Raw genomic sequence first — 25,468 nt, forward strand, 5'->3', positions numbered from 1 at the left:
AATTCTTCAAAAAATGTCATATGATATTAAATTTTATAAAAATTTATTGATCAGTGTGTCCAAAACATAAATTAATTTTTGTAAAAATAATAATATTCAATATTTTAAAAATTAATATATTGAAAAATTAATTTTTATTTTACTATATTAACATTAAAATAATATATTAATTTTTGAGAATTACACTGGTCACTGGTCAACGATGTTAATACACCAACTTTTTATCAGGCTTTATCCCTCTTCCTTAGGCCGGATTAAGTTATACATCGTTTTGATGTATTAAGGGATCCTGCTGTATAAGCTTATACTATACGATGGTCACACCAAACAACTAAAAATATCATAACGTATAGTATAAGCTTATACTATCAGGCCTTATACGTCACACCAAACAGGCCCTTAATACATTAACGTTTTAATGTATAACTTAATCTGGCCTAAGGGTGAGGGATAAGGTTTGATAAGAGATTGATGTATTAACATCGTTAACCAATGTAATTCTCAAAAATTAATTTTTCAATTCTTTTATTTTATAAAATATTGAATATTTTTATTTTTATAAAAATTAATTTATATTTTGGACACACTGATCAATAAATTTTTATAAAAATTAATATCATACGACATTTTTTGAATAATTATATAAATTATTTATTAAAGGATATTTTTATTAAAAATATTTAGTTTTGTCATATATAGTATTATACAGTGCACCCAATGGGTGCAGCTCAGTTGGTAACTTGGCGCTGAGTTAGTGGGGTTGGATATGTGTTCGATTCCCGCTGAATGCATTCTTGGGGAGGGGGCTGAACCTTTAGCCATCACTGTTCCCCCGCACTCCGAATTAGTCCCATAGCCGGCTCAAAGAGTCGAAGCTCGTGGGGATACCGGAGGGAGCCAACTCGTCTCAAAGAGATAATTAGGGTTGGGTAACTCCAAAAAAAAAAAAAAGTATTATACAGTGCATTACCAAATACTAGATGATATTATCTTATACAATATATTATTTTATACAATACCGTGTCAAACGCTGGATAGTATTAAAATTCAATCAGGTCTTATACAATCAGGTCTTATACAATCAGTCCTTATACTATCAGGTCTTATACTATCATGTCTTATCATATACTATGCACCAAACATGCCCTAAGAGATATGGTTCTTCGAGTGCCTCTACTTGAAATTATTTTATTTTATTTTATTTTTATAAATTATATATATCATTCACCGAAGGCAATTCTATTCGAGTTGAAAACATTCTGCTCATGACGAAGTTAACTCTTCCAAAAATTTTTTTTTACATTTTCAAGGACTTAAAACCAAGATCTTGTTTAAGTAAAATTAAGCATGTACTATTTAAATCAACCCCTTTTATATGCTTGAAATTATTTTGTTTATGGTAATTGTTAGCTTTTAGTTTTGGCTGATTTGGATGCTGATTGAATCTTCATTTATTTTATTTTATTTTTTAAATGATAGATAGAATATTTATTTTAAAAAGACTTAAAAATGCTATAAAATAAAGGGATTAATATTTTTTATGTTGTACGAGATAATTTTATTTTCTATACACATATAAAAGTATGTGGGTTTTATTTACCAAAAAAAAATATGTGGGTTCTATATTTTCTTTCTGTCTCTCTCTTCTTTTCACATGGACCCTTAGCCCACACACTTTTATGTATGTATAGGAGATAAAATTATTTACATAAGAAGCACTAATACCATAAATAAATTTATATGAAGGTTTTTCGTCATTTTCATGTTATCAATTTGCATGATTAAGCAGCAAAAAATAAGCCCATTTAATATTATCTTGATGGAAAGTTTTCTATGTATTGGCTGATCTCCTGTTAAGTTGCTCCAGTCATAGCCATATGTATATATGTTTTTACTTAAATTAACTTCGATGTTCTACTACTATATTTATTCATGTACGCACCTCCATAATCCACTACCATAGTCCATAAGATTAAGGAGCAGGATAAATAAATATTGTGAGGGATATAGTAATTAGGGGTGGAATGAATGAATGAATGAATAAAAGTTTTCTATGCATTGGCCACTGGGCATGGCAAGGATTTATAGCTGAGAAAGACTAAATCAAAAACAAACTAGATATAGATAGCGTAGCCTGCAAAGCACGTTAGAGCATTAATGGAAAATGGTCACGCATCTCCACAGTTTGGAGGATGATATTATCTTGGAAAATTAGGAAGATGATATTAATTAGTCTACAGTTTATACTCGTGAAGAATTCTTGCGGGTACGATTGATTACACACATGGCTGTCTATGCCTCCTTTCTCCCCCCAAATTTATATTCATCAAGAGATTTAAGCATTTGCTGATAATAACTATGTGATTTTGAGACATTCAATTTCGCTAAAATACACTTAATCAGGGGTTCAATCCTTAATCAATTTTAATGTGTCTACGTTTTGTCTACCCTCCATCTGCACTTATAAAGTATTTATATGGATCTCATCTTGTGTGTGTGATTACATTTAATTGTTTTAAGCAAATTTCGGTCGATACAAAAAAATCTATACATCCTAGTCCTAAATCTTTGAGTATTACTTTTTCTTTTAGGGGATAGGTTATTTTACCTACCATTTTTTTTGCCTACCTAACGGTGTTGTAGGATAATAGACAAAGGTAGGCAGAAAAAATAATAGGTAGAATAACTTATCCCTTCTTTTCTTTTTTTGGAGTTACCCAACCCTAATTATATCTTTGAGACGAGTTGGCTCCCTTCGGTAACCTAACCCTTCTTTTAGATGAGTAGTTATATTCTTCTTTCTCATAAAAGTATAAATTTCTCTTTAACTAGAGTCTCCTATAATGGGTGCTCAAATCGCCAATCAGATTATTTTGATAACCAATATCAAGGAATATATCCAAAAAGAATTTCGTACAATTGTAGGAGCAGTTGTATCTGCGGAAGCGTATGAGACCATTGTGATTTGGATGTATAAGGATCATCATGGTTTTATTATTTACCTCTTGGATGGCGCAGATGTGAGATGATGTTGTTCCTCACGCTTGAGTCTTTTGCGTCACAGCACGAACTCACGAACTGTTGTGGTAAACCTTCCAAGCTATCTCTCAAGTAGGAAGGGGAAGTGTGTGGGCACAAATCAGATTTGAGCTTGCCTCTTTTCTCTCTAAAAAATCCCCTAGAGACTGATGACTTAAGTGATACTATTTATATGGATTCCAAGAAATCCTAGCTCATTGAGCTCTAGGTTTCTTGGACTCTTCTCATACTAATAGCCCATTTGGGCTTTAGTAAAAGAGCAAACCCAACAGTGGTACATGATAATTGTTTTAGGTGACCATGCAAGCTCAATATACTGCGTAAGTCATCCAAAGATGCAAATTGATCAGCATCCCATAGATGAACACATGACTCTCATAGTAGGGAATTTCCTTCTTTTATGCATAGCTCACCATCCTACGCCCATTATGGTGAAACAACATCTCATTGCGAAGTTGAGGTATTAATTAATGATTTTGGCTTAGTCAAAATCTTTTATTATTAAGGAATATTCTCCCACCTATATAAATTTCCCATCTCGAACAGAGGATGCACACTTTATCTTGCATTCTTATGAGTTGTTAATAAGCTGGATTTTAAAGTCACAATTGTCCTACACACATCCTCTCTCGCAGCCTCCTTCTGCAATTGCCCTTACGGTGACTCTGTTTGAGTTTTGGTCTATATTATTATCTTCTTGAGCATCACATATTGAGATACTATACCCCTTAAAAAATACATACCTAGCTCCCAATCCGCAATAGTTCAATAATATTTTCAAAAAAATAAGTTTTCTTTATTTTCAATCTATGAAACAAAAATGGTTTAAAACGATATTTGATAAAATCAATTTGTTTTTTAATTTTAGATAATGAACCTATTACCCAGATATAAAAAATTAAAAAAAAAATTCTTTATTTGAAGTACACGAATAAAAAAATATTTTTCTAAATAATTATCCTCCACATTATATTTATATTTGGCAACCGGAGGGTGTTGATGGAGCGATTACTTGTTAACAGGTCGAAGAGGTTGGCAAGTGGGTTGTGGCTCAGAGATTCTATCGAAAATAATTTTTCCCTTAAGCTTACATGTTGGTATGACTCATATTTCGCATGCTGATGAAGGCCCTTGTTATTAGGATTAGTAAAAAGGAAAATGGGGTCCCACTCCCAGGTGAGCGGGCGAGGGTCCGAGAAAGTCGTTCCGGCGGGATCCGCTGCCCCCAGGCTCGTCGAGGCTAAGTACTGTTGTGGGCTTCTGAATTATTATAATTTTTTTCTTTTTCTTATTAGTTTGGACTTGGGCCCATGAATAACTACTTTTAAGATTTTCTAATTCTATTTATATTCTCCTAGTAAATCGAGTGACTTATAATGAGTGGTGGTGAGATGAATATAGTACAAACAAGTAGGACGTAGCCTATATTGAGTGACCCAAGATAAATCATCGTGTCAAAATTCTCTCTTCTTTTTCTCTTTTATTTTTCAATTTGAGTGTGATTGTCGATTTTCAATATTACCAAAGAACCATTCAATGGTTTTATCGAATAAATCTTTAGTGCATCAAATGTATTGAAGATTCAGTATATCTGTTCAATTATTTTGTGACATGCGGATAAAAAATATCACATCATCAACTTTTTTTTAGATGATATTATATTTTTTCGTATACATATCACAAAATACATGTCATGTACTAAAACTTTATTGCTCATTACCATGATGACTTTTTATCTCTCACTCTGAAGTGACTTAACACTAACATTATTAATATTAGGGTCACAAAATGCATTTGCTTTTATGGATACACACTCGCACAGAAAAAAAATAAAAAAATCATGTACTTAAATAGATACATTATCGATTGAAATTGGGAAGCTCTCAATTCCAAGCAAATTTTCCTGTGGACACCAACATGATCAGGGGCAACAGGACATGTAAAATTTTGTACTAGTCTATAATCTATCCAATGCATGTGGAATAATGTATCAACCCCTGTAACCTTTTTTTCTAACATTCATCCAATTACATGCCTGCAAAACAATAATTTAAACCAAAAAAAAAAAAAAAATTGCACTTATGTGCCAATCTCTTATAAAACAGCACCATTTTATCTTTGTTCCTATATTCACAAATATACCAATGTTGTAATCAGATTACCATACTTGTATAAAACAGGTAGGATTTGTCCTAAGCAAGGACATGTCATTGAGCTTACTATTAGACTCAATGTGCATCATCTTCAAACAAAGCTTCAATCTCCTCTAAGCTCTTGCCTTTGGTCTCTGGTAGAAAGTAATAAAAGAAAAATGTGCCAACCACCATTACCCCAGAGAGTACAAAGAACACACCCCCAAATGTTATTGCCTCTGAAATACTAAGGAATGTCATGGACAATATCCCACTCACCAAACGGTTCACAGAAATGGCCAAGCTGGAACCTTGGGCCCTTAACCTCATAGGGAAAATCTCTGATGAGTAGACCCATGTTATGGGCCCAAGCCCAATAGAGAAGAAGGAAACTGTAGCACACACAGAAACCACACATAAAGCAATGGCCCATCCGGGCTTATTATCAGACAACTGAAGCAAGGTGCAGCCCAAGCCCAGTATAAACAATGACACTGCCATGCCAGATGAGCCCAACAACAACATGGGCCTCCTCCCAAAACGGTCCAAGAACAAAGCTGAAATGAAAACAAAGCAAGTCTTGGTTATTCCCATGATAATTGTAACACCAAAAAGCTGCTTTTCACCCTGAATCCCAGCTTCCTTAAACACTTCTGGGCTGTAATAAACAACAGCATCATTCCCAGAAGCTTGCATGAAGAAGTTAACACCAATGGCAGCAACAAGAATCCTTAAGACAGGGCGAGAGGGTGAGAAAAGCAACTCCTTCCAAACACCTTGACCATGTCCTGCATTGTCCTGGTTTGTGATTGAAGCAGCTTCTGATATTTCAGCAAGCCTAAGTTCAGCTTCTCCTTTGTTATCTGATGTTCTAATCAAAACCTGTTTTGCTTCCTGAAACCTACCTTTCACTACAAGCCATCTAGGTGACTCTGGCATTGCTAGCACACCCATTGCCACAAAAAGTGCTGGTAATGCTGCAAGACCAAGCATTAGTCTCCAATTTATATCTTTTGGGAGGCCTGAAAGAGCATAGTTTGAAATGTAACCAATTAGAATGCCAACATTGATGAAGACTTCAGGGAGTGATGTGAGGAAGCCTCTTGTAAGAGTAGGTGAAAGTTCAGCTACATAAACTGGGGCAATCGTAAGAGAGTAACCAACACCAATGCCAGCAACTACACGACCAGCCATTAGGAATGGGAATGAAGGTGCTAGCCCCATCAACACAGCACCTATTAAGAATGTTGCTGCAGCAAGAATTATTGTGTACCTTCTTCCAATCCAATCAGAAGTCTTGCCTGAAGCTAGAGATCCAATCAATGAACACACATTTAAGCACCCCACAAGTATTTCTACTTGGACTGATGTGATATTAAGATCTTCCCTTATAAAAAGCACAGCACCACTCATGACCCCAATATCTGCACACACAAACACACAACAATTTCCCTAATAAAAAGTACTGCTTTAAAACTTTGCATAAGCAATCATATAACTTGTAAAATTCTTCAATTTTGTTTTTCCTTTCTTTCTTTTTTCACATTGTTGGGGGGGATTTGATCTGAGAACTTGTGGTAATAGATGCAAATCCATTAGGCATTAAATTTTGAACAGGTTTTAGTAAAACTCACCATAGCCCAAGAGAATAGAGTTTGTTGAAGCCAAAATAGCACCAGCAAGTGCATATTTGTTGAGATGAGACTTGCTTTGGTATGAAACAGAATCCTCAGATATGTTATGCTTGTGAGAGCTAGCTTCAGGAGCCTCATGTGCACAAGTTCCTTGTTTTTCCTCATTCCTCAGATCAGCTTTTGTGGAAGAAGAATCTGAATCAGGAAGTGGGTAGTAATAATGGGACTTCATCTGTTTTTCCTGTGCAGAATTGTCTTGCATCTCTGAAAGAAGAAATGCAGAACGGCAAGAATGGCCTTTAGAAAATTGCAAAACGTGCCCAACACAAGATATAAGATAACTATACGAATATAATAAATGCATTCAAATCAAAGAGTACCTTCTCAACTTACTTGTCTCCGGATAACTCGTCTAAATCTAAGGCTACGCTAATCATTTTAATATTAAATTTGGTTAATAATTATTTTATGGATTTAGATTTTTTTATACGGCAGGAGAAAATTTTGTTATGTTGTAGACGCATTTTATGTGGGGCCCATATCTATTAAAAAAAAAAAAGCAAAAAAAAAAATTGCACGAAAATCGAATGGTCACTAATAGAAGAAAATAACTCTTCTACGACATGAGAAAATATTTTTTCTTATTTTATACATGTGTAAATTATATTTCTAATCTTGACCGTTAATTTTATTCATATTTAATAGCTTTGATTTATTAAATATGTAAATCATTAAATACAAATAAATTAATAATCAAAATTTGGTATAAATTTTTTTATTTTTATACCGATATAAGAATAACACGTCTGTCAATTTTTTATATCTTTTTACCCTAAGAGAAAGATAACTTTGAAGGTTGAGAGAGTAAGACAACAAAAATTATTTAAAAAAACTAACCAAAGAAAAAATCTGTAATGCTTTTTTTTTTTTTTTGAAAATATTTCATCGGTTCATCAATTCGCGATTAATCCAATTCAGAACGGGTTCAGGATTAAGGCTTTAAACCCTCCCTGAAGAGAAAAATCTGTAATGCTGAATATTATTGTCGTTTATTTATAAATTAAAAGTGGCATTTCTCTTAAAGAAAAGGGCCCAGGCTTGCCCATTTGGTGATTGTTGTCTGTAGTTAAAATAAAAAATAGCCTCCTACTAAAAAAAAATGATAGCCGTAAGGGTTGCTAACAGCTTTCCATTACTTTCTGGACCTTGTCTTTTGGACCTATTTCTACAATATTAATATTATAATGAAGCATGACAATGCAGAAAATGCTCAGGATTCACGCGTTGCAATAGTAGTTGGCTGAGAAGTATAGTTATCCTATTGTCTTACACACTTTATAAGGACACATCAGAAAACCACTTGCAAATTTATGGCTTTCCTTGGTCTCTATATTGTTCATGTGGCTGTGTATTTACATGTAAGGAAACCATATCATAAAGGTGTGCATCCATCTGAACCTCAATCATTCAATTCAGTGGTATCAACTATCAAGTTAAAAATATCTTTCGGTTTTTTGTCCAAATTTGCAACTGGAACCTTAATCATACAATCCAACTCGTTACATTGTTCTGATACCAAATTTTAGAATTAAGCATCTAATCCAAAATTTATAATTATTTTTCATAGCACAACTTTATTTTTTTTTTATCTATTATTAGGGGTTAGTCCTATGAGGATACAGAAAAAATTACGAGGCTTTATAACCCCAACAATTATCTTTAATGAAGAGAGAGAACAAAAGACAAAGTAAATATAAGGGGTAAAAAACCAAAATGTAAGACAATTTTTCATAAATACTCAAAGTTTAATTGATAGCTCAAAAAAAAAAAAAAAATAGACTCAATGGTGGCTCAGTTGGTAGCATGGGGACTGAGTGGTGGGAGAGAATCTCGGTTCAAATTCCACCAACACTATCTGGGGAGGGGCATAAGTACTGTAATCCTTGGACTCGCACCCGAACTCTGGATTAGTCTCATGGGCGGTTCAAAGAGTCGAACCTGTGGAGATACCGAGGTTCTGATTCGCCTCAAAGAGATAAGTAGGCTCAGTTTAAAAAAAAAATAGTGCTATAAAGCTTCAATTCTATGTAGATAGTGTATGGTAGACGGTCTTGTGTATACAAGTAATCTCTAGATTATACGGCAACAACACCAACTATTAGGGATAAGATTTTTGTTTATAATTGTTGAAAGTTGGATATAATATATAAAATTTCAGAAAATAAAAAAAGAAGAAGTGGAAAGCAAAAAACGAATATTTGGTTCTGTAAGAGTAATATCCTTTCTGTTTCATATAGAGGACGAGGTGAAGACAAACTTTAATTTAATGTAAACACAGATCTATGAAGGGATATTCCTTTGGTTTTATATTACACACAATACTAATTCAACAAAAAGGAAGCCTGTCAACTATGTTACTTCTATTACCGCTTGTCCTATATAGAAGCAATGAGTGTTCTACAAATCCTTCTTACAAGTTTAAAATATCAAACGCCGTTGAAGCTTAAATAAAGCCTCAATCAATGTCATTCTCATTAGGATTTTCTAGAGATGTTAATTTGTACATTTTTTTTTAAATCTTAACGTGATTAACTTGAACACTAGGTCCTACATATGTATCAAAAAATAATAATAATAACCCTAGGTCCAACTTCTGACCAATATTTATGATTTTTTGAATACACGTCATATCGTATATCTCACACGCCCAACACATGCATGATTCCTTGAAAATAGAGGGACAAGGGTGTCCTACTCCGACCAGCTTTTTCCATCATATTCAATAATTCTCCATAGTTAATTATTTAACTGGCTTTATAAATACGACATGTATAATATATCTGACTACCACATGCATTCCAAGAAATATCCCTATACAAAATCATAGACTAGCCATTGAGGTATTCAAAGGAAGTTTAAATTTTCTCCTATTATGTTTTTTATATTTTGTTAACAAGGTCAAGAGGCAACTAGGATTATTCCTTTGAACGGGGACCAGTTAATTTCATAAGGACAAAAGCAGTTTCAGATATTTCTCAGAAAAATAAAAATATATAGATCCAAACGTGAATTTAGATATATAAAAATAAATAAAAATTACAGGCTGTTAGCCCAAGTAAATAGAGAAATTCAAGTTATTAATCACGTTGTCACTTGTAATAATACAAGAAGAAAAACTGAAAAGGGGCATGAGGCTGAGCCAAAAAAAAAAAAAAAAAAAAAATTATTTATGTTTTGTTTGTTACTGTTAAACATAATGACTAAAAGGAGTTCCTCTAGTACTAGCTGCCATAATTATCATTGTCACTCAACGCCAAGTACCCAACAACTAGTTTCACAAGTTCAAATCTTTTTCCAGGATTGTTATAATAGAATTTATAACATCAATCTACATATTCGATAAATGAATAAAGGGTACCTCGTATACAAAAAATAAATAAAATAGTAAAACGTACCTCTTTAAGATAGCCGTGAGTTGCTTAGGTCCATTATTGTCAGATCTATTAGCACACAAGTGTGAAAATCAAGGACCAAATCTTTGTTTTCAGAATTCTTTTGCCACTTAAAAAAAAAGGTTTTTAGCCTCATAACAGTTGATATGAGTGTGCCACTTAAGGAAAAAAAAAAAGGTTCATGTGAGTTTGATTAGAATCACGAAATTTATAAAATAAGAATGTATTTAATTTTGAAATCCATTTTAATGTAGTTGTATATATATATAAATTTGAATTGATTTGGATTATTTTAATTCTTTAAATTAACAATTTAATCGTTAATATATTAACTACTTTACCTATTTTAAGTAAAGATAATAAAGTAAATATATTTTCTAAAAAAAAAGTAAATCTATTAAAATAGAAAACATTTATTCAACTTTAATATTGCATTTCAAACCAGGAAATTGATTGTCGAAGTAACCTAGATTATTTTATAATGAGTTCCATCAGTGGCGGACCCATGATATTTTCTTTATGTCTGTACAAATTTTTTATTTTTTATTTTAAAGATCATGATCATGATTCAATTTTTGCTTCCACTACAAAAGTAAAGTTTTAGTAAATCAACCAAAGTTTTAAAGAAATAATAGATAATGATAATTAAAAAAAAAACACCACAAAAAGACATTTGTAAAATATAGTATAATTATAAGAGTTAATCGATCAAAAACTCACATTCGTCGATGTCTATTTGATCCAAAATTGGCCACTTTTGTTTCACACAAAAAACGTGAAAAATGACGTGAGATTCTCTGTCACTTGATGAAGATTGAATTTCATGAATGTTATGTTTATTAAGATTTGGAGCTAATAAGGTTTATATATAAAAAAAAAAAAAAAACCGAAGCAATGAGCTAGGGTTTAAGCTTTAAACTTTTAATTGTAGGGATTGGTTAGGTTGGACATATTTTTACTTTTTTTTCTTTAATCTTCTTATTTCTTTTTTTTTTTCTTTTTCTTTTTACTTGACTTGAAGTACCCATCTCATGTGACAAAAAAATATTCTCCAATTTTGTGTCTGCAAGTGCAGACACTAGCACTAACGTGCGTCCGCGGTTGGTTCCATGTATGAAATTGAAAAACAATAAAATACGTTTTAAATTAATTCAAATCAATTATTTCAATAATTCCAAACAAGGCGGATTGCCTAAGTTGGCAATTTGGCATGAATGACCAGGCTAGATCAACTTAGATACATACTAGACAGTAGACACTACAATGACCAATAATAATAATAAGAATAAGAATGATAATTTATACACATAGCTGTAAATTCGATGGCTGAGCGTTGAACATGAATCCTCAACATATCAGTGATAGTTGTTCAAACAAAAAAATTTATTATTAGGATATAGGTTGAAATGTCAAAAATAAAAATATCAAATAAAAAGGGAAAAAGTGTTTCTCTTGTAACAAGAAGAAAAATTATCTCCTATTATTTTACATCAATGTCGTTTTAGGATTTAAAACAAATATAAAATATTTTGAGAATTTTATTTCTTTCTTGTAACATGAATTTTTCTAAAAGTTTTTTTTTATTTTTTTTCTTCCAAATCCCAAAATGACATTATTTTATTCTTAACTTGTACTCTTAAAAAAAATGTTAGCAAAATTCTTAATTATGTTATATTTTATTATCATGTGCAAGTTAAGCATAAATATTTTTATTATCATATATATTTTATATTTATATATTATAAATAAAATGTTTATAAACATATGTACAAAAAATTATATATAATAATATATTTTCGTATATTCATATGACAACAGTTACTATTCCATATACTTTATTCTTAACTTCTGGATTTTCGATTTTCTAAATTGTTAGATGTTTTATCATTTCATGATCATAATTTTGTGCACATTTGTAATGTATTGAATTTTTCCTCATAGATGAATTTAATCACGTTAACATTTCTGTGTTTCTTTCCACGATTATATATATATATATATATATATATATATATATATATATATATATATATATAACTTTTAATTCGACCTCAGTTAAATCAAAGAAATCTTGAACCTCTTCCTTTACTAGTTTAAAGGCTGTCCTGGTTTTAAATTATAAAAAAAAAAACACTTGTCATAGTAACCAGCCAAAGGAAAATTTATGGCTTGTTCTTGGAACACCATATAAGATTGTAATTATATTTTGACATCTCAGCCTTTAAATTAGAAAGGTCGAATACGATTAATTCAATTATCATAGTGAATGATGGACTCATTGTTAGTTACTTAAGCTAGAATGTCAAAATGTGAACCGAATCAACATAGTGGACCACTCCAACATCATGCAATATAATTAGACAAGCTTGGTGTGGACCACTCCATTCTAGAGAGCATGGTGAATTACTACTCATAAGTCATAGCACTCACTCGGTACAATACAAAGCCTATAAAAAAGAATCAAGTTCACACTTCACACTTAATAGTTCACATTACTGTTCCAGCCTAACAGGGTAGCAAATCATGTGGTTCATATTTCATAGCACGATTTGCTTATGCTACATAACATGTGCTTTCTTAAGTATAAATTTGAAATTTTTATGGCAAGGAAACGTTAAATCGTTGCTATTATTCTACTCAATTTATATTGCAATCATATCTTCTTGTCTTACATAGTGGACCACTCCGACATCATGCACGTGACTTGTTACACGAGGATGGTACGAGTCACGTGCAATAGTCATTACTTAAATATGTAGCCAATGAAACAGATGTTTAGCGGCTAAAGTTCATTGAATAATGAATAACAGGTGGAATTTTATATTTGTTAATAAAGCTTTTCATATTTACACTGACACATGCAAGATTTCTTCATCCTACTTAGTAACTAGTATGAATTTTCTGAGTTCAATGATCACATCACCTGTGAATTATCAACATACTGAAGAAGTTCTGAGCCCACTTCAGAGACCCAATCCACTGCAGTGCCAAACAAGAGCTCCCAAAACCACAGATCCAATGCTAAGACTGATGAAAAGATGAGCAATGCCAGTGTCTGATAGCGGTTCAATGGCCAACCTGAGGCTCTTGCCATTGTTTTCAGAAATGGAAATGAACTAGTATTTAGGTCCCTTTTCCTTATGGACCAAGCTGTTATCCACTGCACACTTGATGGAACTAAATCAAACTCCTCCCTCAATCTTCTCCCAAGATCTGGCATGTGGCCACCCCCATAAAGTATTGCAATCCTATTGTATCCCTTCTCCATTACAGTTCTGAGTGTCTCTATGGCAACTCTATTTCTCTCACCAATTATAACAGATTCCTCTTCTACATCTGCTGTCAGCTGTGTGAACCTTTACAACAATATTTTATCATCAATACCCAAGTTGATAATAGTGACTCAACACAAGAAAATTAATATGGTTTATGTTAATGAAATCTCTACAAGTGCATGTCCTGTACTAAACTTTCAAATGACAAGGTAAAGAGTATGCTCATGACTCAAAAACCTACAGGAACATGAGTTTGTATAAATTTCTAGGGGACTAAAATGAAAAAGAAAGAGGGATGGATTAAAAGAAATAAATGACAGAAACTTACTCGGATGTTAATCTCTTTGCAAGGAAGACCTTCATTGCAGCACCCAAATCAAGCCTTGACAATGCCTCTATTTCAGGATAATCTGATGCTTGACTTCCCACATCTGCACAAACGCTTCCAATGATAAGAAGACCAACAAGTGGCATGGGAAGTACACGTGAAGCCCATAAAAGCTTGGATCTCCATGGGTCAAGATCTTCTGGAATAGTAGGCTCCAATATTGCCTTTGTAGATCTAAGAGTCATATCTCTGGCAAAAGAAAAGAGGCTTTCACCTTTTTCAAGCTGAAATAAATGAGGCAAAATAAAGTTAGATCGGAACAATTAAAATAATTAAAGTGCAAGCGCTCAAATTTCAGTGGAAGTCATTCATATATTTGATGGTTTCCAAATGATGATCATTAAGTTGCTACATATAAGCCATCAAATGACACTAAATGCAATGTATGGAATCATATATTGGCTTGAAAGAACTGCAAATCTCCAGTTGTTTTAGTCAGAATACCCCACCACATTGAATTAAGCCAGAAAAATTAGCAGTTTAAAACCTGAAGTAATTTGAAGGTCTCATAATCAAGATCTGCATGGTACCAATTCGCAGACTGGTAACTGAGACAGTCTAATTGAAAATCAAGCATAAGAATGCGAGCCATCTGTCTTTGGATGCATCCCAAAATGTTAAAACCCCTGGTGCGTGAACCTTTTAACCTTGTTGTAGCAGTAGGGTTTCTTCTACTCTCTAAAATTTCCTTGCTAGCTACCATTTCATAAAGGACACAATCATAGGATTCAAGTTCCTTTTGGAGAGCTAGAAAATACCTGCTTATATAAATTAGGATCATCCAAACTAAAAGTTATTTCTGCTTCAATATAAAACGTAAAAGAAACAAATAAAAAAAATGAAGTCAGTGCAACGAAAAGCACTTGTACTTATCAAAACAAAATCTTAAAGAATGTTCAAAACTAGAAAAGCGATTTTACTAATGACTTCACAAAAGCTAGTGTGTTATCATTAGTTTGGGGTGCGGTTTAGCAAAACATACCAAAGGTACAGCTTATATCAATCTCTCTCTCTTCCCATTGCAATTGAATGTAATGATATTAATTGTGTTCATCCATTTTATTATGAACTATCATATTTTGGGTGGGAAAATACTAATCAGCAACATCATTTAACAAACCATTTATATATACCCCTTTGATCACGTCCAACAATATCAAAGGAAGTTCACATTGTCAAATCCTAACCAAAAGTTTGAATTTAATCATTTAACACTTAATGTCATTGACCTTGTCCAAAACCACAAGGACTGCAAGCCAAATACTATCCAGCAACATCATTAAACAAACCATTTACATAAGCCCCACCCATCATCATCAATAATATCAATGGAAGTTCACATTGACAAATCCTAACCAAATGTAGGAATTCAATAATTAATATTTAATGTCATTGACCTTGTCCAAAATCACAAGGGCTGCAAGCCAGTGGTTTTCCAAACCTGCACATATATGTAAAAGCATCCTCATAAAACTACTAATGTACAACTTTGGTTGTGACATATTATCCTTGTTCATCTCAGAACTTCAGTCTCCAACATCCCACCTGTTCCCCAAAAAGACTTTCCCTAGTTCTTCATCACCAACAGAACCCCATGAATTTTTTCACTTCCTTTTTTTTTCCCATTTCTTCACCCTCCAACAACTAACACTGCCAGCATAATTAAGTTGCTTCTGAGAACTACCAAATCCAAAATACGAAAAGAAAAAAAAAAAAAAGCCTAGAAATACAATACATACTCTTCATCAGCAATGTGAATTGTTGAAACCAAGTCAACCTACAACACCATAAGAAACAACAGAACATAAAAAATAAATAATGGTAATTAAAAAAAAAAAAAAAACAGAAACCCATTTGAGAAAAAACAAGAAAGAAACAAACTTTAAAGTGACCTGAAGGAAAGGATTCAAAAGGGACCAAGGGAACTTTTTCCTATAGCTCACAAGAGCTGTCTGCAATTCGCCACTGCCACCATCGACACCACGCTTGAACCGCATGAAATCGGCAATGGAATTGTTCTGAAGGAACTGCTCCGGTGACCCACCTTGTTCTTCTTGGATGGAACCGTAAGAAGAAGAAGAAGAGGCTCTGAGGAGTACATTTGAAAGTGGTCGTTTTTTTAACCCAACAAAAAGGGTTCGGTTTGAGTTTGAAGAAGTGAAGGCTCTGATTCTGGTGGCAGTGGAAGTAGAAGGAGAATCAGAAGGAAATGAAGACGAACAAGAGATTATTGAAATTGAAGTTAACACCATTATTCTTCAACGCCTCTGCAGGCACAAACAAAGATAAAGTAGATTAGAGGGTGTTTGGATAACCAGAAAACTTTTATTTTTTTTATTTTTTATTTTATATTTTTTCCGGTCACCGAAAACCGACCCTGCTGCTCTGGGTTATTACAGTTAATAGTTAATACTATGGGTAACATCGCTATTGGATAAATTTTTTATCCAAATATCATGTGAATAATATTTATTATTAGCTTATCACATAACATAAATTGCTATGACTGATAGTGAATTGTGTTTGTTAATGATTTTGTGATACGTGAAACATTTTTAAAGAAAAAAATGATTAGACGAAATTCGCTACTAATAATAGAGAATTTGGTACGTAATGTAGTCACGTGTCACGAAATCATAGGCGACAAAATTTGCTACATGTCATAGCGAATTACGTCATGTGACTGTCTGGTAAGAAGTACTGTTCACGTGGCATTTAAATGAAAAATTTGTTAAAAAATAATAAGTTTTATAAGAATTATGTTGTAGAAAAAGTGATTGTGTAATGTTATAGAGATTTGTAATCCATATGGGTATTGGTGCTTCTTTTCGCACATTACATGGATCAAGTTTTGTCATCAGGAAGTGGAAAAAGTCCTCTTTTTTCTTAAAAGGATTTCAGAAAAAGCCTGGCTTTTTCATCCTTTTGTCCCTCATTAATTATTTAATAATCATTTTGTCCCTTATTTAGAACTATCTACTAATCTGCCCCTCTTTAATCGATTAAGCCAAAAATTTAATCGATTAAATGATCAAAATAGGCAAAAATCATTGACTTGAAGATTTAGTCGATTAAATCTCCCTATTTAATCGACTAAATCTCCCATGCATAAGGTTGTTCTTCTGATAAAGAGGAAGATTTAATCGATTAAGTTGATTAAATTTTCATTTGACCATTTAATCAATTAAATTTTTGGCTTAATCGATTAAAGAGGGGCAGATTGGTAAATAATTTACAATAAATGACAAAATAATTATTAAATAATTAATGAGGAACAAAAGGGTGAAAAAGCTGAAAAGCCTAGTTCATCGTTTAGGAAGCCTAGTGTTCAAAGGGATGGGTCTAAAGTTTTTGTTCAGATGGAGAAATCGGACGTCAATCAAGAAGTGAATTTTTATTGCATTTGAATACATGTACTCATTATTATCTATCCCAAGAAGATTTAATCGATTAAGTTAAAGATTTAATCGATTAAATCTTTAAATCAACTATTTTTGTCAGTTTTAACCATTTAATCGATTAAATCTTCAAGTTAATCGATTAAAGAGGGGCAGATTGGTAAATAGTTTTGAATAAGGGATAAAATGATTATTAATTAATTAATGAAGGATAAAATGGTAAAAAAAAAACCCAAAAAATAAGTGGATTTGATTAAAAAAATTTCTTCCCTTTATAACGAAACCCACTCACATTAGCAGGAAAAATAGAAGCATTAAACTCAAATATGATTCGAAATTTTTTCATTCGAACCTCAAACTAACATAAGAGGCGGTGTTATCTCGAACTCATACTAATTCTATATCAAGAAGAAGAAAAAAACTTAAGTGGCTCAATTTTGAGAAATACCAAGGTTGAACTAAATATTTTTTGTTTGTGATAAATAAAAGTATATATAATTAATTTAATTTAAATTACATTGTCATTTTAATTCAACAATATTTAAAGATGTGTTGATATTTTAGTCAGGTTTGGCTGTGAACCAAGTTTTTTGGTGAATATGTGTAGATATTTCAATGGATATTTCTTACCAATTTATCTTATTGGACTATGGTACGGTGAGATTCGTGGATGGGCCAAATTAAACTCCTTATTGGAGTTTAGCATACCAACTCAGTCATTCCACTAACAATTAATAGGCTAATTATAATTAAATGGGGGAAATTAACATGAATAGACAGCTAAATATTTGAAATTAACATAAATTTTCTTTGAGGGACCAAAAACTTTAAAACAATAAATTTTTAGGGACAAATATCTATTTACTCTATATTTAATTATCATTCAATTAAAATAATTTTATTTTTATTTATAATTATTATTGATTTAATGGACATAAATATATCATTTTAGCTTGCACTAATAACCAATAAAAATTATATATATTAATCTTATATTTTGCATGATATATTAATCTTATATTTTGCATGATATATATCATGTATTTTATCAAGTTATATTGTTCATGTAAATTTGGTGAAAAAAATTCACTATAAAAATATGTGCATCCATTAGCAAGAGGTAGATTCCGGGTAAAATGTTCAAGAGAAAAGTGGGTGACATATATATTTCGGGTTATGCTTCAAGTTGTGGAGGTAGATTCCGCAATATAAGAAGGAGGTGCAAATAGACTTTAATTTGCAAACTGATTTTGCGGGAAGCCACGAGAATATGTGAAACACTTCATCCTCACACAATGATGCCATAACTAAATCTAGAGACAAATGCTAGGATGAATAATAGAAGAGCTCCAAATTTAAGGTTCAACACCAATTATTCCATTGTTTAAAATCCTAATTGAATATCAACGTATTTGGACGGATTCTAAAATAATCATTTAAAATCTAATCAAATACTTTTTTCAATCCATTAAAATTCTAACCGAATATCAACGAATTTTTTTATCCAAAAATAATCTATTAAAATCCTTTGGAATCTCAATCCAATCCACCCTTGTTTTTGTAGAAGATCGTAAATGTAAAACAAAGATATGAAATTCAAATCACTGGGTTAATAGTCCAAGTACGGGTCAATCAAAACATTAGCTTGGAGACATGATGTCAAGTGCTTGTAATGACGGGCCAATCTAAACGTTCAGCATATCCTTGCTTCCTTTGTAGTTGCAATTGCGGAAATTTTTCCTGATGCTGGAGTTCTGGTTATTATTCCATGATTCCATCCATATCCACAATATCTGTAGCAATTGTAATTTAAAATTCAAATTATATTTAATTTATCTTTTATTTTAATTAGTTTTAAGTTTGTCTGATCTTATCTCATTAGCAGAATTAGTTATTTCATTTCAAATTATGTTATTGGATATTTTACTTGATCTATAAATAAATAGTCCATTAATCACGAGAGGAATCAATGAATTAACAAATCAAAATCTTATTTTCAAATTATCTCTTATTTCCTAATCTTTATCTTATTCTTCCCTTATCCCTCCTTTTTTTCTTAACCTAACTTCTCACATGCGCTTCAATCATTCTCCTTTTCCCCTAATATTTTTTTCCGTCTAATTTTTATATCTACGATATCCCTAGCACCCATCTATTCAGTTATTTTTATCACCAAAGCTTCGTCGACACTGCCACAAGAGCTGTCTGCAATTCGCCACTGCCACCATCGACACCACGCTTGAACCGCATGAAATCGGCAATGGAATTGTTCTGAAGGAACTGCTCCGGTGACCCACCTTGTTCTTCTTGGATGGAACCATAAGAAGAAGAAGAGGCTCTGAGGAGTACATTTGAAAGTGGTCTTTTTTTTAACCCAACAAAAAGGGTTCGGTTTGAGTTTGAAGGAGTGAAGGCTCTGATTCTGGTGGCAGTGGAGTGGAAGTAGAAGGAGAATCAGAAGGAAATGAAGACGAACAAGAGATTATTGAAATTGAAGTTAACACCATTATTCTTCAACGCTCTGCAGGCACAAACAAAGATAAAGTAGATTAGAGGGTCTTTGGATAACCAGAAGACTTTTATTTTATTTTTTATTTTTCCAGTCACCGAAAACCGACCCTGCTGCCTTGGGTTATTACAGATAACATTTAATACTAACACGTAATTCGTTATGATTAATAGCGAATTAATAATCTTATGATATGTATCACATTTTTGCAAAAAAAATAAAAATTGTTGAGACGAAGTCTGTTACTAGTAACAGCGCACTTATGATAAAAAATAATAGATGATATTTACAAAAAAAAAAAAAATAGATGATGAAGTTTGTTACTTATCATAACAAATTACGTTCTGTGGCATGACTTTATGATAAAAAGTACTCTTCACGTGATATTTGAGTAAAAAATTTGTCAAAAAATAATACTTTGATCACTGTTTTTTTTTTTTTGGTAATCTTGATCACTGTTCCTTACTAACACAGTAACACTCACCTCTACGTTCATTTGTATAAGAAAATTTTGTGTTCACCATTGTTGTATTGTTTTTCTATATTAGATCGAGAAGATCATAATCCTCCTACTCATTCATTAAAAATTATGTTAATATTTATTTATTTACTTTTAAAAAATGAGCCCTACATATTTTATATTTAAAAAATGAGATAACAAGTCTTCTCTAATACGAGATTTGTAATCTCTTTTGCATTTTGCTTTTATTGGTGAATAAATTTTACTCACACACCTATGGAAAAGTGAGTGGATTTATATCACTTATATATATTTTTTTATAATATGATTCATTTTTTTATGTAAATATGATAAAAAAAAATTATAGTAAAAACTGAAATATTAAAAAAAATTATTATAGGAGCATATGACTTGAATTTTCTACTCATTTAGTAGCTACTGAAAGTATAATTTCATATAAAATGTGATTTTTATCTTATTAAAATAGTTGTTATTTTTATATATTTCAAAAGTGTATGTTATTTTAAATTTGATATATACTAATAAAAAATTAAATAATAGTTTATAAATATGATATGTATTATATGAATATTTAATTCAACATATTTAAAGAGAACATGATTTAATGAGATAAAGTTATCTTCTATACATATATAAAAATAGGGGTATTCATCAACATATCCAAATCAATTCAAATTACGGTGATCGAACCAAAAATTCGATAACCGAAAACTGAAAAATAAAAAATAAAAAATATCAAATCTTAATTGGATTGGATCAATTTCCAGTTTGGTTGGTGAAAACCGATTCTATCCAAATCGATCCAATATATTAATTCTCTCTACCTACTTGGGCCTATTCCTCATAGTCTAAAAAATTCTAAACCCAAAAACACATTAACCCAACAGCTAAACCTAACAAAATTTATTGGTACATTCTAGCAAGTTTTTGTTACTACGGTCATGGTGATTTCAACTTTTGGATATGATACTACAAAATCATGAAGTTTTTGCTATATAAATATAGCATTTGAATTGAGTTAATGATTTGTTTTTATTTAATTTTATAATTTTTACATGAATGTGATACTACTATATAACTTATGAGCCAAAATTTGAAATTAAAAATTGTTTTAAGATCTCTCTATTAGTAATTGAGATTATTTTTTCTTATTTTGTTATTGTCTAATTTTCCTTCTTATCCAATAAGTGATAGATACTTGAAACCAAATTTATTGACTTTTTGTTGTACTATATTAAAAATTATACAAACTTTTTATGTGGGGGCAATGACATGAATTGCTACCCCTGTGCTCAAACTTTTTTTTTAAATATAATGGGTTTAATTTTTTATTTTTTTTGCAAAAAAATAAAATAAAAAATTTCTATCACATTTACATAAATAAAGTGGATTTTTGTGATTAAGTCCCTACTCTGAATTATTGTCATAACTACATCAAATAGTTAAAGTTTGTAGGAATACCAAGAACTGACTCATCTCAAATAAATAATTAGAACCAAACCAAGTTTAAGATCTTTCTTTATAGTTATCGTTTACTAATACTTCTAGATTGCATAGTAACCATTATACAAACTTTACAAAGTCAATACATATAAAAGATATGTTATTTGCATCATAATCATCATACAAATTTTAGACTTTTAAAAAAATCGAAAACTAATCCAATCCAAATCGAATAAAATTGGATTGAATTGGATCGGATTTGAAAAAAATTCCAAACTAAATCGATTAAATCAGATGATTTTTGCTTCTAAAATCGATCTAATCCAGATTGTGAATATCCCGACATAAAAATGTCTGTGGCCTATATTTTCTCTTTCTTCTTACATGAGTCCATATGGGTATCAAATACTTATATATATAAATATATATATATATATATATATATATATATATATATATATATATGTAGGTTCACTTTTTCTGCAGTTACTGCATATGAGTTATCTGTAGTAAGCCCAATACGACGTCGTTTTGGGGCAAAAATCATGGTGTTTTTGTAATTTAAATTTTTTCCAGGGCTATTATAGTCTTATAATTTTCTAATTTTTCAATCTCAAAACTACGTCGTTTTGGAAGTAAATGCAGATAACTTATCTGCATTAACTGCAGAAATATTTTTCTGTATATATATATATATATAGGGTTTGTTTTTTCTAAAGTTACTTTAGATAACTTTATCTAATTTTCATCGAAACGACATCGTTTTGGGCGGAAATCATGGTATTTTTGTAATTTTAATTTATTTCAGGGTTATAATAGTCTTTATCATTCTAATTTTTTAATTTTTCAATCCCAAAACGACGTCATTTCGATGAACATTAGATAAAGTTATCTAAAGTAACATTAGATACTTTTTTCCCATATATATATACAGGGAAGGATATACTTACCACAAAAAATGTTTGCCACCCTTACTATCAACTTAATCATCGTTGATTTCCGTCAATCTAACGGTATACTTTATTGGAAATTATTGGGTTGTACTTATTACTTAATTATTAATTCTTAAAAATTATAACCGTTAGATTGACGAAAATCAACGGTGATTAAATTAGTTGTAAGCATGTGACATCATTGATCTTTTTTGATCTCACGGCTCTCAGATGAGGTGTCAAACTTTAAATTTGACACCGGTGTCAAAGGATCATGCCTCATATAGAGATAGGATTTTTTGACACTAGTGTCAAATTTAAAGTTTGATACCTCATCTGTGAGCCATTAGATCAACAACTCTAATTTGTAAGCATGTAACACCATTGATCTTTTTTGATCTAACGACTCTCAGATAAGGTGTCGAACTTTAAATTTGACATCGGTGTCAAACTTTAAATTTGACACCAGTGTCAAAGGATCATGTCTCGTATAGAGGTAGGATCCTTTGACATTAGTGTCAAATTTAAAGTTTGACACCTCATATGAGAGCCATTAGATCAAAAAAGATCAACGACTCTAATTTGTAAGCATGTGACACTATTGATCTTTTTTTGATCTAACGGCTCTCAGATGAGGTGTCAAACTTTAAATTTGACACCGGTGTCAAAGGATCATGCCTCATATAGAGGTAGGATCCTTTGACACTAGTGTCAGATTTAAAGTTTGACACCTCATCTGAGAGCCATTAGATCAAAAAAGATCAACGACTCTAATTTGTAAGCATGTGACACCATTGATCTTTTTTGATCTAACTGCTCTCAGATGAGGTGTCAAACTTTAAATTTGACACCGGTGTCAAATGATCATGCCTCATATATATATATATATATATATATATATATATATATATATATATATATATATATATATATGTATGGGGAAAACATTTATGCAGCCACTTTAGATAAGGTTGTCTACAACTACCCTATTTCACTAAGTACGACCGGTCGTACATTAAAATTGCATTTTCTCTCTCCGCCACGTCAGCCGACAATGTCTGAGGAAAGAGAAAAAAAAAACAACTTTATTGTTATAACTAAGTACGATCGGTCGTACATAGTGAAAAAGGGACAGTTGTAGACAACTTTATCTAAAGTTATTGTAGAAATATTTTTCCCTATATATATGAAATAAATTTATCTTCTATAACATGAAAAATTACCTCTATTTCAACCGTTGTGAATTTATTATGTGATCTAATTTTAATTATAAGTAGTCGCGTGATAGAGATATGCATCTAGCTGCGCATAAGGGAAGTATACAATTTTTATGTGGGGGCAATAACATGAATTGCTACCCCCGTGCACAAATTTTTTTAAAATATAATGGGTTTTATTTTTTTTATTTTTTTATTTCTACTGTCATGGACATGTCCATTAATTTTAAGAAAGAAGGAGACAGCAATGGTCTTTTATCTATCATGTTGGAATCCATTAATATTGGCGTAGAAGAAAAGACTCTGGTGCAGGGGAGTTTGGAGGGGAGGGAAAAGAAGGGGATCCAAGGGTGAGGGAGGGAAGAAAATTGAAGGGTATTCCCTTATTTGGGAGTTAAAAAAATGATAAAGGAAAGAAATTGAGGGTTAATGAGATATTTTTACGATTTTACTCTCTCTTTTAAATTAATATAATTATTATATTTAAAAATTAAATTAAATTTAAAATTTGTAACAAAATCATGTATGTACTTTTCACAACACCAAAAAAGATCATATATTCAATGAAATTTCTACGTTGCAAACGATGAAATTTTTATCACAAAATTAATTTTTTTCGTCAAAAAGCGACGGAATTTTTCAACCGATGAAAATTTTTACAAAAATAAATTTTCTATCAAAATTTTCGACGAAATTTAGTTTCCATCAAATGTGTTAAACGAAGAAAGAATTCCGTAAAAAATTTTGACAGAACGTTTTTCGTTCAAAATTTCGATGGAAATGTGTTCTGACGAAAATTTCAACAGAAATTGTTTAGTTATAAATTTTGAGGTAAATATTTCATTCGAAACTTCGACGAAATTTAGATTTTGTAAAATGTTTTAACAGAATATTTTTTCCGTCAATATTTTTTGTCGAAATATTTTTCGTCAAAGTTTTTTACGGAAATATTTTCTGTCAAAAATTTTTTGACAGAAATGCGTTCCGTTGAAAATCTTGACGGAAATAGTTTTTATCAAAAATCTTGACGAAAATATTTTTTGTCGAAAATTTTCTATGAAAATGTGTTTCGTTAAAAATTTTGATAGAAATTTTTTTTGCCAAAAACTTTAACAAAAATGTTTCCGTTGAAATTTTTTGGTGAAATTTAAATTCTGTTAAGAATTTTGATGAAATTTTTTTTCGTCAACAATTTTCGATAAAAATGTGTTTCGTTGAAAATTTGAATGGAAATATTTTGCGTCAAAAATTTCAATGAATATGTTTTTTGTGAAATATTTTGGCAAAATTTAGATTCCGTAAATAATTTTGACAAAAAAAAATTTCCGTCAAATTTTTTTATATAAATATTTTTAGTCACAAATTTTGATGGAAATATTTTTCATAAATTTTTTTGACGTAATTGTTTTACATCAAAACTTTTCGATGAAAATGTGTTTCATCAAAATTTTGGACGGAAATATTTTCGTTAAAAGTTTCGACGGAATTTAGATTCTATCAATAATTTTGACTGAATATTTTTTTTCCGTACAAAATTTATGTTAGTGAGTATGGCAAAATCTGGTTCC

At 31.2% G+C, this 25,468-nt stretch overlaps 2 protein-coding genes across 2 annotated transcripts; both read right to left on the reverse strand.

The window, feature by feature from the left end:
* Positions 1 to 5,267: 5,267 nt before the first annotated feature.
* LOC133293803 (probable polyol transporter 6) lies at positions 5,268 to 7,067 on the reverse strand. Its single transcript, XM_061492404.1, has 2 exons — positions 6,806 to 7,067; positions 5,268 to 6,595 (listed from the first exon to the last, which is right to left on the reverse strand). The coding sequence occupies exons 1-2, from the start codon at positions 7,065 to 7,067 to the stop codon at positions 5,268 to 5,270; spliced, it is 1,590 nt and encodes a 529-aa protein (XP_061348388.1).
* Positions 7,068 to 13,066: 5,999 nt separating this feature from the next.
* Positions 13,067 to 16,207, reverse strand: LOC133293798 (uncharacterized). Its single transcript, XM_061492399.1, has 5 exons — positions 15,813 to 16,207; positions 15,660 to 15,697; positions 14,408 to 14,678; positions 13,861 to 14,144; positions 13,067 to 13,613 (listed from the first exon to the last, which is right to left on the reverse strand). Exons 1-5 carry the CDS (start codon positions 16,170 to 16,172, stop codon positions 13,172 to 13,174), a joined length of 1,395 nt encoding a protein of 464 aa, XP_061348383.1. The 5' UTR covers positions 16,173 to 16,207; the 3' UTR covers positions 13,067 to 13,171.
* Between the last annotated feature and the right edge of the window lie 9,261 nt (positions 16,208 to 25,468).

The sequence above is a fragment of the Gastrolobium bilobum genome, unplaced genomic scaffold (assembly GCF_033153095.1).
Source record: "Gastrolobium bilobum isolate Gb01-03AN ecotype WA unplaced genomic scaffold, APGP_CSIRO_Gbil_v1 utg68430, whole genome shotgun sequence".
Classification (NCBI taxonomy): domain Eukaryota; kingdom Viridiplantae; phylum Streptophyta; class Magnoliopsida; order Fabales; family Fabaceae; genus Gastrolobium; species Gastrolobium bilobum.

Excerpts from the sequence above, each read along its gene's own strand:
- LOC133293803 (XM_061492404.1), bottom strand. The coding sequence starts at position 7,067 with ATGCAAGACAATTCTGCACAGGAAAAACAGATGAAGTCCCATTATTAC. Across the intron at positions 6,596-6,805 it reads CTCTATTCTCTTGGGCTATG|ATATTGGGGTCATGAGTGGT; the intron begins GTGAGTTTTACT and ends TTGTGTGTGCAG.
- LOC133293798 (XM_061492399.1), bottom strand. The coding sequence starts at position 16,172 with ATGGTGTTAACTTCAATTTCAATAATCTCTTGTTCGTCTTCATTTCCT. Across the intron at positions 14,679-15,659 it reads ATTCACATTGCTGATGAAGA|GTATTTTCTAGCTCTCCAAA; the intron begins GTATGTATTGTA and ends TTATATAAGCAG. Across the intron at positions 13,614-13,860 it reads GCAAAGAGATTAACATCCGA|GTTCACACAGCTGACAGCAG; the intron begins GTAAGTTTCTGT and ends ATTGTTGTAAAG.